The 16726-nt window shown below is 45.3% G+C and overlaps 1 protein-coding gene across 1 annotated transcript in view; it reads right to left on the minus strand.

Annotated features, from left to right (window-relative positions):
* The window catches only part of ptprt (protein tyrosine phosphatase receptor type T), a gene marked incomplete at both ends in the record, with an annotated part of 201112 nt that overhangs the window by 13981 nt on the left and 170405 nt on the right, over positions 1-16726 (minus strand). Inside the window, 6 exons of the mRNA XM_080846147.1 lie at positions 1537-1691; positions 3755-3871; positions 4590-4687; positions 4889-4925; positions 5909-5994; positions 11973-12060. Of these exons, the coding sequence (XP_080702273.1) occupies positions 1537-1691; positions 3755-3871; positions 4590-4687; positions 4889-4925; positions 5909-5994; positions 11973-12060 (581 nt within the window). The remainder of the gene's footprint in view (positions 1-1536; positions 1692-3754; positions 3872-4589; positions 4688-4888; positions 4926-5908; positions 5995-11972; positions 12061-16726) is intronic.

Raw genomic sequence — 16726 nt, forward strand, 5'->3', positions numbered from 1 at the left:
GCTTTGTTTAGAGGGCCAGGCAAAATTGCATTGTGCCATTTAACAGGCTGCCCCTGTCACCTCTCATTGTGCCCACAGTCTCCCTCCTCACACTTGATGTGTGTGTGTGTGTGTGTGTGTGTGTGTGTGTGTGTGTGTGTGTGTGTGTGTGTATATTTGTGTGTGTGTGTATGTGTGTGTGTGTGTGTGTGTGTGTGTGTGTGTGTGTGTGTGTGTGTGTGTGTGTGTGTGTGTGTTTGTGTGTGCCTGCACATGTCTATGGTTATGTATGGATGCTTAGGTGGGGATTTGTATGGCTGCCCATGTGTGGAAATGTTTGATTGCTTTGAGTATGTACATGTACCTGTGCCTGTGTGTGTGTACGTGTGTGTGTGTGCTAATGCGGGTGTGTGTTAGAGAGAAAGACTGTGAGAAAGAGAATTTATGTGTAAAATTTCCTCTGTACATGTACATCTCCTGTGTGTGTGTGTCTGTGTGTGTGTGTGTGTGTGTGTGTGTGTGTGTGTGTGTGTGTGTGTGTGTGTGTGTGTGTGTGTGTGTGTGTGTGTGTGTGTGTACGTGTGTGTGTGCTAATGCGGGTGTGTGTTAGAGAGAGACCGTGAGAAAGAGAATTTATGTGCAAAATTTCCTCTGTACATGTACATCTCCTGTGTGTGTGTGTATGTGTGTGTGTGTGTCAGCATATGTGTGATGACTTCCATGTGTGTGTGTGTGTGTGTGTGTGTGTGCAAGTGTGAGTGTGTGCGTACATGCGTGCACAAGCAGAGGCAGCCCTTTCGTCCTGAATGCCCCGTCCTTCCCCATTCATTTCCCACCAGGAGATGAAAGTGACAGCTCTCCACCACTAGCTTGGCCTGTGATGATGTGAGGGACTGTGAGAGCCCGTGGTGGTCAGGAATTAGAGGGAATGTGCAGACTACCAGAATACTGGAGCACTCAGACTGCCGGCCATGGCACCTCTAATTGCTTCACTTCACCCGTAGAAAATAACCCCCTAGGTGTGTGTGTGTGTCTGTGTGTGTGTAGGTGTGTGTGTCTGTGTGTGTGTGTGTGTAGGTGTGTTGTGTGTGTGTGTGTGTGTGTGTGTGTGTGGGGGGGGGGGGGGGGGGGGGGGTGGTTCTTTTGATGCTCCTACTATGACTCCAGCCATTTACCCACACCTGAAAATGCACACAGAGGACAAACACAGAAATGCACATACATGCATTTCAGGTGTCAGGGGACATGTTGAAGATGTGTGTGTTGTATATAACTACAAACTATAACATGAATGCAAGATTTATGCTGGGGCTGTAGTGTGCCCACATGAACCTATGAAGAAAAACAAGCACACACGCAGACACACAGAGGACGGGAAACTACCCTTTAAAAAGTATTCTATGCATTGCTGCTAAGAAACAGGCACAGTTGTGGATAAATATGGATGCATCTTAAAGGTTATGTTTCCCAGTGTTTGGTACAACATACGTCTAATTCTAATCTGAAGTGCAAAATAATAATCTTGAGTCCCATTTGGCTGCCATTGATCCAACATACCTGCAGTGGACCACAATTGGCCCGGCATCTGGCGGGTTGAGGAACTTGACCTGGCGCACAAAGCCCAAGAGGCCGGTGGCGTAGCAGGGCACGCCATGATCAGGCCAGCTGGTGAAGTGGAACTGCCGGATCTCTCGAATCTCATGGTGGCTCTTCTGTAACAAAACAAAATACGAAAATCACAAAGAAGTCCCAATAAGGCCCTGAATCAGAGGAGAGTTTGCATAGAAATCACAGACTCGCACTGTGATTTTTATCCTTCTTGAGTAAACACACTAAAAGGAAGCATGAGGGCAAAATGTAGGATCCAAAAAGTGATCAATGAAACACAACCATGGTGGGTGTTGGTGTCAAAGAGTGAAAAGCTATGACAGTATCTCAAGTAAAAAAAGAAATCCACAGCTATGCACTACGATGCCTATGTCTATTCTCCACTATACTTTATTTCTGTGATTTTTGTGCGACAAGGAGGTAAAGCACTTCAGACAGAGCAAACCCCATATATGGACGTTTCTTATGTAAACACCCTTTACTTGTATTCTGCCCTTGACTTATGTGTTTTTGAACTATGTACTTCTGAAGGCTGTAGTAAGTCAAGCACGCATCATATTGCATTTGAAGTCGGCTGTAGGCCTATTTCTAACATTCTAGATGTACAAATCACAACACAAAATCACAATATTGGATTTTTTTTATGGATTTTTTTTTTTTTTTTTTTTTTTTCCCATTACCACATAATATAAGTAATATTATTACATGAAAGGGATAATGTATAGTCCGGCAGTCATTATTGACATTATATTACATTCCTAAGGTTACTGTGGAATAAATCAGACCTCTTTCTCACACCTAATTCTAAAGATAAACTGTGGTTGTGATAGGGGTGCTTAAGGGAGAATTTGGAAACTGAAAAAAGGGACTTATGCACGAATGGAATAATACGGCCAGAAGTCTGCTGCTTGAATTTTTTGGTGTGAGAAGAGGGGGGAGGCGGAGAGGGAGTCAGGGAAGGAGGGAGGGCAGGCAGCACTCATTTAGCCAGGAGCCCGACCGCTGATCTAAACCCTATTCAGAGGACATCATCCAGCTCATAAAAGGCCTTTATGTGTGCGAAGTGCCCATTTACAGTTACGCTCGGCTACGGTAGTAATCGCGCTGCTCACACCTCCACTGGTAGCATTAGCAGGGAGCACTTAATTGCAGTTTTGGTTTGTGAGCTGTGAAATCCCCACTGCCAGGCGGATACGCCAACGAGCCCACATAGTTGATGCTGTGGCAATAACATTCCGCAAAATGTGGGAGGGTGCCACACCAGTGTGTTTTTCATGCGTATCTGTATATGCGTGTCAGTATAAGTATGTGATATGTTAGCACCACACAGACCCAGTGGTTTAGACAGCACGTGCGGCACTCTTCTGAGGATGTGTGGATGCATTGTTAAAGGTGAGAACAGTGGCCAGCTGCCAAATGTAGTAGCCTAGGCTGCTGCTCATCCCACACTGGCTGGACAAACACGCATGAGGGCCCGTAGGATCTACCACAGTGAAACATACCATCCACCCTAACACCTTTTCATCACTTCAGTCCCCTTTGTTTTCCACAATGAAAGGGATTTTCACACTCAAATGGAACGAGTGCATATCCAAGTGAAAGACAACATGGCCCTCCGTATGAACTCTACCCATGGAGTACGAGCTGCAAATGTGCCGTGTGGAGCTTTCTGAGGCACTGCGGAGGAATGGGCTAAATTATACTTCTCTTACTGTGACAGATGGATGGCGTACGTATGAAACTTGCTGACAACCAGCCATTGTAATGTCAGTGAATGCCACTTCAGAAGATGGAGAACGAGTCATTTTCTTTGCCTATAAAAGCCTGCGTTCTCCAGCATCTGCTCCATTTAGATTTCAGCACGCGACAATGAAAAGGCCCTCATCTGTGATCATTCCACACAGTTTTTTTATATTGTTGTGATTCACATTTTGATTAAAAAAACAAAAAAAACCTTGTTTGTATTTCAGACAAATTACGACGGGAGATAATTGAAGTTGTGGGATTTCGGAGCTCTGCATACAGATTTTCGGTGACGACTGGAATTTTCTGACGCCTTTGTCGAGTAGATGGCGCTCTGAGCTCCAAACACGGGACAAGGAAGGAGGACTGAAAACAGAGCGGCGCCTGCCGACTGCACGCACGGCTGCCTGGCAGTCTGGATTACCTTCTGGACAGTGAAGGTGCGGATGACGTATTCTGCCAGTGGCTCCGTCTCAATCAGCGTCACTTTGATGTCACCGTAGACCTCCGTCTCATCGGGCCAGTAGCGCACACACTTCACCTGCAATGGGGTTGGGGTTGGGGGGGGAAGGGAGGGTCACATCGTCAGCAGATAACCCACAAGAGGTAGGTACATAATCTGTTACATATCTTTCCACTTAGATCACACTAAAGGAGTCTATTTACAAAACTGCTGAGCTATACAGATGTACAGATGCATTTAAAAAAAAAGCTGGGTTTGTGGGTAGCCTATTCTGTTATTATTTATTTTGAAGCCTGTCGCACTCATTTGTTTATTTATCATTGTTTGCAGTAGGCTATGAAGCGCGTGTCTACTCACTGGCACAGGCCTGTCAATCAACCATAAACCAATCACAGAGGTCTTTGAAAGCAAGCTTGTGCATGAGAGTTGTCATCAGCCATAGTAACAGAGTCTTTCTCTTAGCATATGAGTTCTTGCTTTTCCTTAGTGAAAGTTAGTCTCAGCAGCTTTGTTAATAGGATTTAGGAGAAAACTTTTAGTTGGAAACGTTAAGTGTGATTTAGGAGTACTCTTAGTGGTCAGATAGAATGCTTTGTGTAAACAGCCCATGACTATAATCTGAAGCCTCTGCCCAACATTTCGGAGCTTTCCAATAAATGACTAAGATCAGAATTAAACTTGCGAATTTGCCACTCAGATCAGCATTAAACTTGCGAATTTGCCACTTTGCCATTTGCACTCAGTCAGAACTCCGTTTGAAAACCACCATTTTGGAGCACGACAGAAAGAGCCTCACCCTGCCCACTTCAACCAAGTTGGTAACCATGACGATGCTGCCGGAATTCTCCTGCCAAATCATCCTCCAGAAGTCTCTCACCGTCTCCTGCATAGGCCCTGTGGAGCACAAGAAACCACTCTCTGTTCATCATAATTGTCAACAGTGCAGGTTTTGCTCACTACAACAGATGACCGCATTGTTTAAAACCAAGGAAAGATCTTGTGGCCCGGATGCATCTAGGATTCATAACTCTGATTTGACTGTTTTTCTACATTTATCTTCCCACCACCATTGACCCATGTGTACCCTTTGATTACCTTGAGTGGCGATGTAGTGCCTTGGTCTGTGATACCCCTGTGCAGAACAACAGAAACAAAACGGAAGTGACAGTAAACACGGAGAAATATAACATAATTGCAATTGCATGGTCCCTTTCAAAATCGTATTTTCTTCTTTAGTCAGATAATAGACCACCCTGACATCTTTGATCAATGAGTCAGAAACAGATACTTCTGTACCATGCCCCTCTGAATGAATTGATGTGACAAGGTAATTTCTCCTCTCTCCATGAGATGCTGTGCAAAATTGCACACCCTCTCCCTTTCCCTCCCCACCCCACCCTACCCCCTCCCCCCTTCTCGTATTAGCATCGCAACCACTGTGAAAGAAATGAACAATCAGCTGAAGTTAAGCTCCCACACATTCAGCTTGCAGTATTGCAATCCCCCATACTGACAGGATCTCTCCACAATTGAACGAGTAATTGTTTTATTGCGAGGAATCAGGTTTGGAGACAAGATCCCTGGAGTTGGTTGTGCCTGCACCCCATGCTGGCATCCCCTGAAGGGAAGGGTATTCACAGCAGTGCGCTGAATAATGGACAGTTATACTGACAATGTCATTATAGTTATTATATCATGGCAGGAGGCTTTCCTTTCTTCAGTGTGTAATAGGTAGGGATAGAAGGGTTCAATGATGTGATTATGTATCAACATAATCACTGCTATCCTGATTAGACACAGGAGATTCCCCTTTCTCCCTAGAATTGACTCTGAATGTTACACAATGCCCATTCAGATGTCCAGGCTCCATTTCTAAAACTATACATGTGTTCAAATGAGAATTGTACGAAACACACTGATTGGCTGTGAGTGTGAGGGAATCGTCAAAAAGAATTTACATTTCTGCAGGTATACAACTTTATAAAGATGGCTGACTCTACTACTATGATGGACTATTTGGCACAGGCACTGTAACTTTCATTCCATACACTGACGGCACATACTCCACACTGCCTCTCATTACACTCTTGTGTTCAGTACTTGCTCTGTACTTACGTCAATATAGTTGGCGTTAATGTAGTCCGAGTGGGGGTCGCCATCCAACGGTTGCAGCCGTACCCGAGTGTGCTCATCTGTGGGGTCAAATATTCAAAACGAGCAGGTCTAAAGTTACATTTACCCACACAGTGGACACATACAGTTGCATTGCCTGGACCTGTGCTGCAATTTTCAAATGACACAATACTGGAGTCAGGGTTTACTTTCATGCTGTTTTAACTGTAAGAACAGGGAGTGATATCTCTACAACTTCATGTCATGTTTTGTTCTGTTATACTATGTTATGTTATGGTAGGTTTTTTTGGGGGCGGTGCCTTGTCTTAAGAATTTCAGTGTCCAGTCTGACCCTGTGTCATTTTGTGCATCTGACAAATAAAAGACTTGTAACGTGTAACTTTAGATTAGATGAGTGCCTTGTAGACTTTAGAAGACTAGTGCCTTGTCAATAAAAATCTTTCCATGGACAAATCAAGTCGAGTCTGTTCTGCTAGCTGTGAATGGGTAGGCTGCTTTTCTCTGCTTTTTTTGAGGAAAGACTTCTGATGGCAAATCCTATTTTCCCACAAAAATCAGTAATGTTTTTCCACACTGCAGGTTCCTGTGCCTCAGGGCTTGCTGGTGTAGAGAGACAAAAGCTGGGGATCTCCTTCCACAGATTAATTTGTGCATGGAGAGCCACCACACACCACTGCTACTACCAATCAGAGACTCTGCACACAGACAATCTTCATGCCCCAAATGAAATGAATTACTCTAGAAACATCCTTCCTATATGAGTATGTGCAGCCTGAGCACCACCGCAAGCACCTGTCTCTGCCGTGAACTCTCAGCATCAGTGTAATTACCAGAGCGTAATTCTGTGGCCCACTGACTGATGAGGACCCGGTGAGGATTCTGGAGAGCGTGGCTTGCACCTGACATTTTGCTTATGCCTCCAGGGGGGAAGCGAAGGCAAACAGACTGCTCGCGCCTGTCTCCTCCAAGTGATGAGAGGCTCTCTACAGGCAGGCCAAACAGCTGACCCAAGCTAAAGAGGGAGCCGGTCTAAGTCCTGTCGGCAAGAGGCTGCAAGAGCATGGTAAAGATTTCTGGGTCCCAGGAGATTCATAGAACTTCTTTCTCCCTTGTGCTTCAAATTCCATCTCTTGGTCTCTCCATTTATGTCTCTCTGACTCACTGTCTCTCTCCTTCTCTCCCGCTCCATCTCTCTTTCCCTCTCTTGCACTTTTTTTTCATCCATCTCTCTTGTTCTCCCACACACTCTATGTTTCTCCATCTTTTTTTTTCACGCCCTTCCCCTGTCTCTCTCCCTTTTCAAGGCCCAGGCTCGCCGGTCAGCCTGTGTGTTTGTGTGCTCACCAGACGAGCTTGTCCTCTAACTGTGGAGCTGTGTCTGCCTCCAGCCTGCTCCTCTCACACAGGAGCAGACGAGAGCGAGGAGGAGAGAGGGCATGCGGAGGAAGAGGTAATTAAACAAGACTGTCAGCTGTCATAACAAAAGCACACGGCAGGGGTGCCTCTGCAGCCACCGCCCTGAGTGACTGTTTAATTGGGCAGGGACTGCGGTCCACACATGCCCCCCCCCCCCCCTCCACCATTGTCCTCACCACCACCCCAAACACACATCTACACCCCCATACTCCTCCTCTGTCCTCCCCTTACTCCTACTCCCTCCAGCCTCCTTTCCTATCTTCCCTGACAACACCATCATTGGCTGCGGAGTGTTTTTTTTGCCTCTCATCTCCTCCATCAGTGCAGTTGAGAGGGTACGAACCGCTGGGGCTGGGGTGGGGATGGGGTGGGAATGGGGTGTGGGGAGGGTTGGTTGGGGGGTGGCTTCCACTGAAAGCCTGGCACACACCTGAGCTCTGCCTTTGTCTCAGTGAAAGCCTGAGCAATGGAATGGAGTGATTCACCAGGGTGTAGCTCACCGCGGTCTCTCCCGCAGCCTCAGGTTCCATTCACACACTGAGAAGTTGCTCATTACCGAGTAATGAAATACTGCAGCGTGCGCTCGCCATGGCAGGATAAAACCCTGTTTGCTCATTACGACCTAACTGCCATGCCATAATTTGGCTTGGTGTGTTTGGACCCCATCTCAGCTCATAAGCTCATGCAAGCCCATCCAAGCTCATGGCAGCAGACTAGGTTAAAGCATAGCCCATTCACTACCTAATTTACCCACTGACACGGAATTAAAAAAGGCTCTGTATTAAGCACCAATGCACATATTGTACAGCTTACTCTCTGTTACAACTGCAAATTCTCTGAATTATCCAGTCATCCATGGTTTTGTAAACCTACAGAACCCCAGCTGGTTTGAATATGGCTACTACTCCCACCTACAGAGCTCAAATTTCAGGACGCTCTGTCATTAACTTTTATTCCATCATGGGTTTTAAAATTCACTCTGCAGGTGGGCACACTCATTAGCCTCAACCCCAAGAGTCCATGCAACTTGTAACATTAATAACATGGATAAGAAGGCATGCTGCTTGCTATTAAAAAAGAAAACACACACACACACACACACACACACACACACACACACACACACACACACACACACACACACACACACACACACACACACACACACACACACACACACACACACACACACACACACTCACAACTCTGGCTACTTCTCTTCTAGACAGAGCCATCCCTAACGTTCTATGGTCCTATTAATCACCGAACTAATGCCTACGGTGTCCACACTGACTTAATACACTATGCTAAACTGTCATGTCGGCTGAAAGCATTATACAATTTAATAGGCTATTAAAGTCAACCCTCCTGAAGGTTCCACTGTCAAATGGACTTGAGTGCTGTTGTGTGCCATTTTTGTGTGTGTGTGTGTGTGTGTGTGTGTGTGGTGGCGGTGGTGCAGTGCATGCCGGTAGTTGATCCAGTTTAATCCGGAGCCGGTGCTTGATGATTAGACTCCCAGCCCTGGGGTGTACCTGAGTGACAAAGGACTGTCCTCGCCTCGTGACAAAAGTGTTTGCTTTGGCCAGTTTCAATAAGACACCCATGGCTGAATGAGTGTAGTAGGCCTACTGATCTGGAGTGGATTAGTGCTGCAGAGTCATCTCTCACAAACAAAAGCCCTCAGCAGTTCTGTTAACTGCTTACTGTGAACTATAGTGACCACGGCAATGGGGCTGTTAAAAAGACACCTCTAATTCTCTTTATATGTACAGAACATTACATATTAAGCTCATCTGCATGGCACACTACTCTGCATAGTACGGTATTTAGAGGCTACTAATTCATAAATTGTTATTCACCTTTTACATGCTGTTCAGTTCAGCTAAAATCAAACATTGCATGGTTCAGTGTAGTACTATGTCTTAGTACGATGTTGTAGATTTCAATGCATGCCTCAAGTTCTGTGTCCTTTATGACATATACCTGATATTTTGGTATACACATGCATGGGCTGCTTCCACTAAAATGGGCAAATGATGAAAATGGCCCATTCAGGGGAAACAAAGTAGGCCCCTTGTGCAGATGAAACTCAAACTAGAGCCTCTTTGAGATTTGTTTAATATCAACCCCAGGAATGGAGGAGAAAAGGCATCTTGTAAACATTGGGTAGTGAATTTGTCTGGGGAACGGTAACAGTCAGGCTTTGGTCAATACATCAGAGAACTTTTTACGGCAAGACTTCAAGGGATCGTCTGAAGATTCCTAGGTTGCGTGATGGGAATTAATTCCAGTTAAGTTATGAGAAACAGCAGATGCCTTGACAGACGTGCCTGTCTGTACACACCAGCGTGCACTCTAAGACAAATGCACTCCCAGCACACCTGCACACACACTGCATGCACACACGCGCGCTCACACATGAACACACACACACACACACACACCTCACGCCCCTTCACAAGGACTTAAAAGAGGTGGTGTTGCGGGGAGTCCTTTGGGTGCTGGATAGTTCTGTGTTCTTTCTAATGAAAATGAACAACCTGGATACTTACTATTCCGAAAGCTCACCATGCCGACCGTGGTGATATTACTATGCAGGACTGACAGTGTATGTAATCAAGCCCTCTGCAATAGGTAGCACAATAGTACCAGAGGTTTGTGTAATCAATGAGCAACTGAATGCAATTGGTGTGTGTCTGAGAGCAATTGCATCACGTCGTTTTGTTGCTCAACACTGATTAGATGCATTTGATTTAAATTCTAAGAGCAACACAACAAAGAAGAAATCTTCTTAAGTGGTACATGCAGAAGCAATGCTACAAGTGTTGCCCACAGTAGGGATTTGTGATGTCAAAATATACCCCTGTATACACACTCACACACACACACACACACAAATGCACACAGTGGGTCAACATGCCTGCCTGATCTTCTTTGGATCGATCCATTTCAAGTGGATTTCTCCAGCACATAAATCTGATGGTTTCACCCACTGTCACTCCTAACATTGCTCCAGCACTTTGACATGTAATAGCAGCGAACAAACCCACCTCTTTTTTTTTAAAGGTGAGCCAATCAAAGGGACTAATGAAGGTTAGAGCCGATCCTTTGGTTCTCCAGGTGCAATTTGCCCTTCCATCTTGCTAGGGAGGTTAAGAACGAGTTCTCACTCTGACCTTAACCCCATGCTCTCCACTGCAAACACCTGAGATCGGACCATCTATCTCTCTCTATCTCCATTTTCTCCTCCTTCTCTTTCTCTCTCTCTCTCTCTCTCTCTCTCTCTCGCTCTAGTAATCAAATATGAATAGGTGCCACATTCGCCCGATTGGTCTATTGCCTCAGCATTCTAGCTGGGTTCCATTTTTTGCAGCGATAAAAGCCAACTAATAACACTAAATTCTCTCTGAAAAAGATTTATGCCATGCCCACGCACAAACACTGGCCTGGGACTTATTCTGAGAGGAGAAACCAAAGCATGGATATAAAGGTATCGAGAGATATGGGGGTAAGAGAGACTAGACTCACTGACTGCACCGTGGCTTTACAGTTTGCAGCTGACTCTCCCATCTCTCTGATATGTAAATGTTTGCCAATAACTCTGTTTATTTTGGTGGCAGCGTGTGCTGAATTATAGATGACCATATGGGAGGCTTTATGTTTACACACGCAGCTAAAAAAAACCACAGAGGGATAGAGGCAGGACAGATGCCTCTAATCAGAAGTGCTTTCCAGTTTCCCTCTTCTTCCATTAATTGTCTCAGGTAATCAGGACCTGCTGTGTACATGTATGTGAGTGTGTGTATCTGTGTGTCTGTGAGAAGGTTGCTGAGTGGAAGTGATTGTCAGTAATGATCAAGTTATACAGACACCATAAGATGCCTCTGATTAACTTGTCTGCCAAAGGCTCCCATTTTTACAGCTGGGAGAAAATATAAAACAAAAAGAGAAGAGAAAAGGTACGCATTATGCTCCCTCTTAAGACAAAAGAACAATCTGCCTTTACACTTCAGAACAGATTGGATCATTAGTTGAAGATTGCCCTGGGCACAGCCCATCTGAAATAAAGATACCTACTTACACAGCTATTTCAATATTTTCACAAGAAAATGGGCTGTTGTAATGGTATACAGTAAGATGGACAGTTTTCATTACTGGCCCATGTAATTAAAGGAGTTTCACTAATGGGAAATTCATCATAATTCCTGTTGGCTATCAGGCTTTGACAGGCTATTTCATTTTCAGCCATGTTTCATCTCAAAAGCCTTGAGTTTCCTAAAGTCTTTTTAAAACATGACATCAAACCCCTTAATAAAAAGGCATTAGTGTCCTTGTGTACAATGGATGTCATACAGAGCCTTGGTTAGGTAATTGGTGCCTGAGGTTTCTTTGGATTGTGTTTGCGTTGGCTCATTTATAATTAAAGTAGTTTGTCATAGTCGTACAGATGCACAACAGAGGATCTCTGGCGGTTTCATACTGTGAACACCGGTCTTGCCATAATCTGACAGGCCTTTGTCGAGGACATCCGTAATGCCATTATGTCTTTTAAATGAAGTGCTAAAGGAGCTGTGCTTCCATAAACACAGACAGAGTCAGCGCCTGTCCAGGCCTTCTCAGTACTCACAAGCGATGATGTTTCCATAGCGATTCTTGTTGCGGTTTTCGTCCTTTTTGGCAGTCTCCCAGGGGGCTGTCTGTCCTTCAGCAAGGCCCTGCAATCACATAAGATGTGTCATAAACTACACACATATCCTCACAAGGGCACATTAAATACACTTTAAACACACACATGCACAAACAAACACACACACACACACACACAAGGTGCATATAACAGTAGAGTGTATCCAGTGCACTGAAGACTACTATTACGCAGATGAGCAAACTAACATTAACCCAACACCCGCAGGTTGTGAGCAACATGTTGAACAAACCCATTTCATCTTGAAGTCCGACACTGAGAAAGAGTCTCAAAAAAATTAAACTAGTCTGGAATTGGTTTGAAAAAAAAAAAAAAAAAAAATCAGCCTTAAAGTAGATGGGTAAAACTAGGCTTCAGACAGTCATAACATTGCTGAAGAGGTGCATGGCGTAGGGTGGCTGCGAGACATATTGAGTGTGCACAAGTTACTGTGACAGGCGTAAAACGGCAATTACAGCACCATGGGAGCAGGAGCTATTCACCAAACAGCAATGGTCGAATTTACCGAAGACTGGGTGACACTTTGAAGCCTGTGTCAGGATTTCTGAGGTGACTTCTCAGCAGACAAACACTCAAAAAGGTTTGAAGAGAGGAAGGGAGGGAGGGTGAGAGAAAGAGAGAGAGAGAGAGAGAGAGAGAGAGAGAGAGAGAGAGAGAGAGAAAAATGGCTGTGAATTCACACTGTTCCATCTCTGCAGCAATTTTCATTCAACCTCAAGAGCAGGGCCAAATGTTGAAAAAAAAAAGGAATAAGAAAAAATAACACCCCAAGCCACGGTTCATATATGTGGTAAAATGTTTGTGACTAATGTTTGAAAACTGATATTTTGTTTTGTTTCTCGGCAGGTGAAATTCTCTTTCCATTTCCTTTAATTTGTCTGAAAATAATCTTTTTTCCCCTCCGTAAACTGGTGAAAACAATGGCATCAGTGGCGTTGAAGTTGAATGACTTTGAAAACTGAAAAGCTTTCCAAATGATGTGTCCTCAGGCTGGTCAACCACTGTGGAGCTCCTTTCAAACACACCAGCCTCATAAACCACACTCCTTTGCCATATGCTCGATGCCTCAAAACGCCTACCACTCAAAACGTTACATACACTTTTTGTTGTGTGTGTGTGTGTGTGTGTGTGTGTGTGTGTGTGTGTGTGTGTGTGTGTGTGTGTGTGTGTGTGTGTATGTGTGTGTGTGTCTGTGTCAGTGTCTGTGTTTGTGTGTGTCTGAGGCACGGTGATTAATTACATCTCCCTAGGTAGAATGGAGACATCTAAACAGAGCTGTTTTTGCTTTCCTTCCAGTGGCTGGCTCTCGCTCAGAGGAGAGAAGCATGCTGGGAGGGCTACAGACTGTGATTGGGGGTGGGCACTGCAAATCCCCTCCGGTGATGGTCTAGGGTCCCCCACTTGGAAGGTGCGAGCTGCCTGAGCTCCAGATCTGTCAGTGGCTTCTCATTTCCCACCTCTTAGTCTCGACTGAGCGGATGTCCACTACGAGGGATCTGACGGAGCTTCCATTATAAGGATGGCTAAAGCCTGCTCCCGTGGGACAGCATTTGGCTGACCCACTTTTCCTATGAACCAGAAGCCTCATTAGTCATTAAGTAATTATGTAACAAGAACACCCCTTTCACTTTCATAAACAACTATCAAATGTTTATAATCTGTTCCACCTTACATCAGTGATAGCTCTACAGAGGGAACCTGATATTATTGGCCTACGCTAGTGTAGGATGAGATAGATGGAGCTTTCCATCACTGTCTCATCAAACTCCACTCTAACTGTTAATGGGGACGCTATAGTGACAACTAAGACCACGAACAAAAAGTGCGCTCTGATCACGAACATTTATTCCCCATTGGCCTCCACAAAGTGACCATACTCCAAACTACTTCAATAAAGTTTTCCTGACGATCACACAAAGAAATTAGACTGTTGATGGTTTCTCCAATGTTGGCCTAATGAAAGTGTTGGCCTAATGAAAGAAGAAGGAGCCACAAACCACCACAGGGGTCCTCTAATGGACCTCAACTGGCTTGCAGGCAGCAAGCAGAGACACCCCAAATGGTACTCCCAAGGGCCTAGGGCTGCTAAAAGGGAGTGGAAGTGACAGAACGGGAAGGGCATTAGAGGGAGGAGGAGAAAGACAGAGAGAGGGAAAGAGAAAGAGATAGAGAGAGACGGAGGAAGAGGGTTAGATAGAAAGAGAGGGTGAGAGACACAAGAAGAGAGAAAGAGAGCATGAGAAAGGGAGATACACAAGCGAGAAAACTGAAGAAAAAAAAACACCCACAAGTGACTGAGCCTCAGAAGGCTCATTAAGCATTTAATTGATGAAATGGGGTCCGTCTATTCTGCCAGACAGGAAGAGGATCAAGGCTATTCTGCTTCTTTCACTACAGGTGGCAGACAATTGACACCCATGAAAAGAAAACTGAGAGAAGAGAGAAACCAAACAAAAGCAAGGACAAGTTATTTATGTGGGCACACATCTGCAGAGGTTCCACAACCTCGAGAGTGAAAAGCGAGCGCAAAACAGCACGATCAAAGACAGAGAACAGTAAAGTTAAGAGACACAAATGAGTCACCCTCTACCCCTGCAGAAAGAGAGACTCCAAAGAGAGCATGATAGAGCAGTTCATCTAAACGCGATGAAAACATGGTTCCCTATAGCTCACAGGCTAGAGAGAGAGAAAGACAGAGAGAGAAAGACAGAGAGAGAAAGACAGAAAGAGAGAGGCGGAGAGAGAGGCTGCTTGAAATAACTGAGATGTGTACTTCTTGTTATACCATGGTATTGAAGATATGTGCACTTATTAGACACACAGTTGTTGCTGATTTTCTACAGCAGCACTTGGAGGATGTGAAGGTGTCTGAGGTTAAAGCCATGACTACTGATTAACTATAACTTCAAGGAGATTTGGCAATGGGATTCTGATTCTAATTGATTGCTTCTGATGCAGATAAACAACATTGAATGAGCATGTTTGGGAGGAGGGGGAAATTCGAACAAACGAAACAATTTTTTTTAAGCACTTGAAGATTTGTATGGTGCTATGGATCTCTTCAGTCAAACAAGCACGGGTAAATCAATGCTCACTTTAAAAAGCTTTACTTCAGAAAATCAGTCTTTAAGCAATAACGCACACTGTAAAGACCAACGTGCCACTTCTAATGAAGATCAAGAGGCCATACCCACTAAGCCGCGTGTTTACTAACTTGAAGATGAAACATTACGAATCACCTCAAGGTTACGGTGCATCGCGCGGCCTTTGTTCCATGTTTGCAAACCCTGTCAGCCTTTAGACGCCCAGAATGGTTGGTGCTCGGGCACCCCTCTGGCTCCTTTAAGTGTTTAGAGTACCTATCATTTCCAGTTGTTAATGAGAGCGAGTGGGTAGAGAGGTGGGTAATTATACAGCGCTTCTCTCTGTAGAGGCACCCCCCGCAGCGTGGCGTTCAACTTTCCTTTACTTCGCTCTTACAGGCGGCTGTGTTCCCAAAGAAAAACAAAACGCCCTTAATGGAATCGCTTTTATCTGAAATCTGTAGCTTTTTTTTTTTTTTTTTGGCAAGCTATAAATATTCTTAAAAGAGAGACTAAAGGGATGGGGGGTGGGGGTGGAAAGAGAGTGAGAGATGGAGGAGGGAAAAAAAGAAGAGGGTGGAAGGAGTGTGAGACACTGACAGAGACAAAGACAGAAAGAGAGGGAGAGGGAGAGAGAGAGAGGGAGAGAGATGAGGGGAGAGGAGAAGTTCTCCCACTCGTGTGTCCCCTGACAGAGTGAGAGATGAGATGTGGGGCGCAGGGAGTGAGCGTGGGAGGAGGAGGGTCCCTGGACACCAGGAGCCGAGACAGGCTGTCTGGTCCCATGGTAGACAGCGGAGGCTCTTCCTCCCACGCAGCATCACAAACATCATCACCATTACCACTTTCCTCATCCTCATATCTCATCGGCTGCCGTCCGTCCAAGATGAAAGTCGGAAGCTTAATGAGGGAATTTAGCCAACAGGAGAGATGAGGCCCGACAATGCGAGCGACTCTACGCACGGGACTTTACCGAGGCCGTAAAGACTGCTTGGCTCAGATACGTTTCATTAGTTCCATCATGGCGTGTTCGTGAAGACGCTGGATGTGATTAACAGCTCTCTTCAAATGACAGGCAGAAGGACGAGTTCCGGCTGTCTGGTTCATCCTATCCAGGTTGCGTCGTGTCAGACGCAGGACGCGAGAGGACATCATCTGCACCTCCTCGTGTCCTCGCTTGTCATCGTCTTGCAATCAGTGATGCTTGGCCTCCTTGGAATATCCCACAAGTCCTTTCTTCCTTGTTCCATCCCAATCCCTTTTCCTCTTTTTCTCCCTTTTCTCTCTTCCTTTCTCCTGAGTCTCTCTCCTTCCTCTCCCCCGTGCAGCTGTCAAGTGGTGATTAATGGGCTATTATACTGACAAACACACACATACAGGTGGCCATGATCAGCTTTTATCACAGGCCTGGATCACCCTCTCTCCGTCATTCTCTTTATCTTCCTCATACACACAAGCGCTCACACACACACACACACACACACACACACACACACACACACACACACACACACACACACACACACACACACACACACACACATACACACACACACACACACACACACTCACACATGTGCAGTGCTTTGGAGA

Source organism: Sprattus sprattus, assembly GCF_963457725.1.
Source record: "Sprattus sprattus genome assembly, chromosome: 10".
In the NCBI taxonomy this organism is placed as follows: domain Eukaryota; kingdom Metazoa; phylum Chordata; class Actinopteri; order Clupeiformes; family Clupeidae; genus Sprattus; species Sprattus sprattus.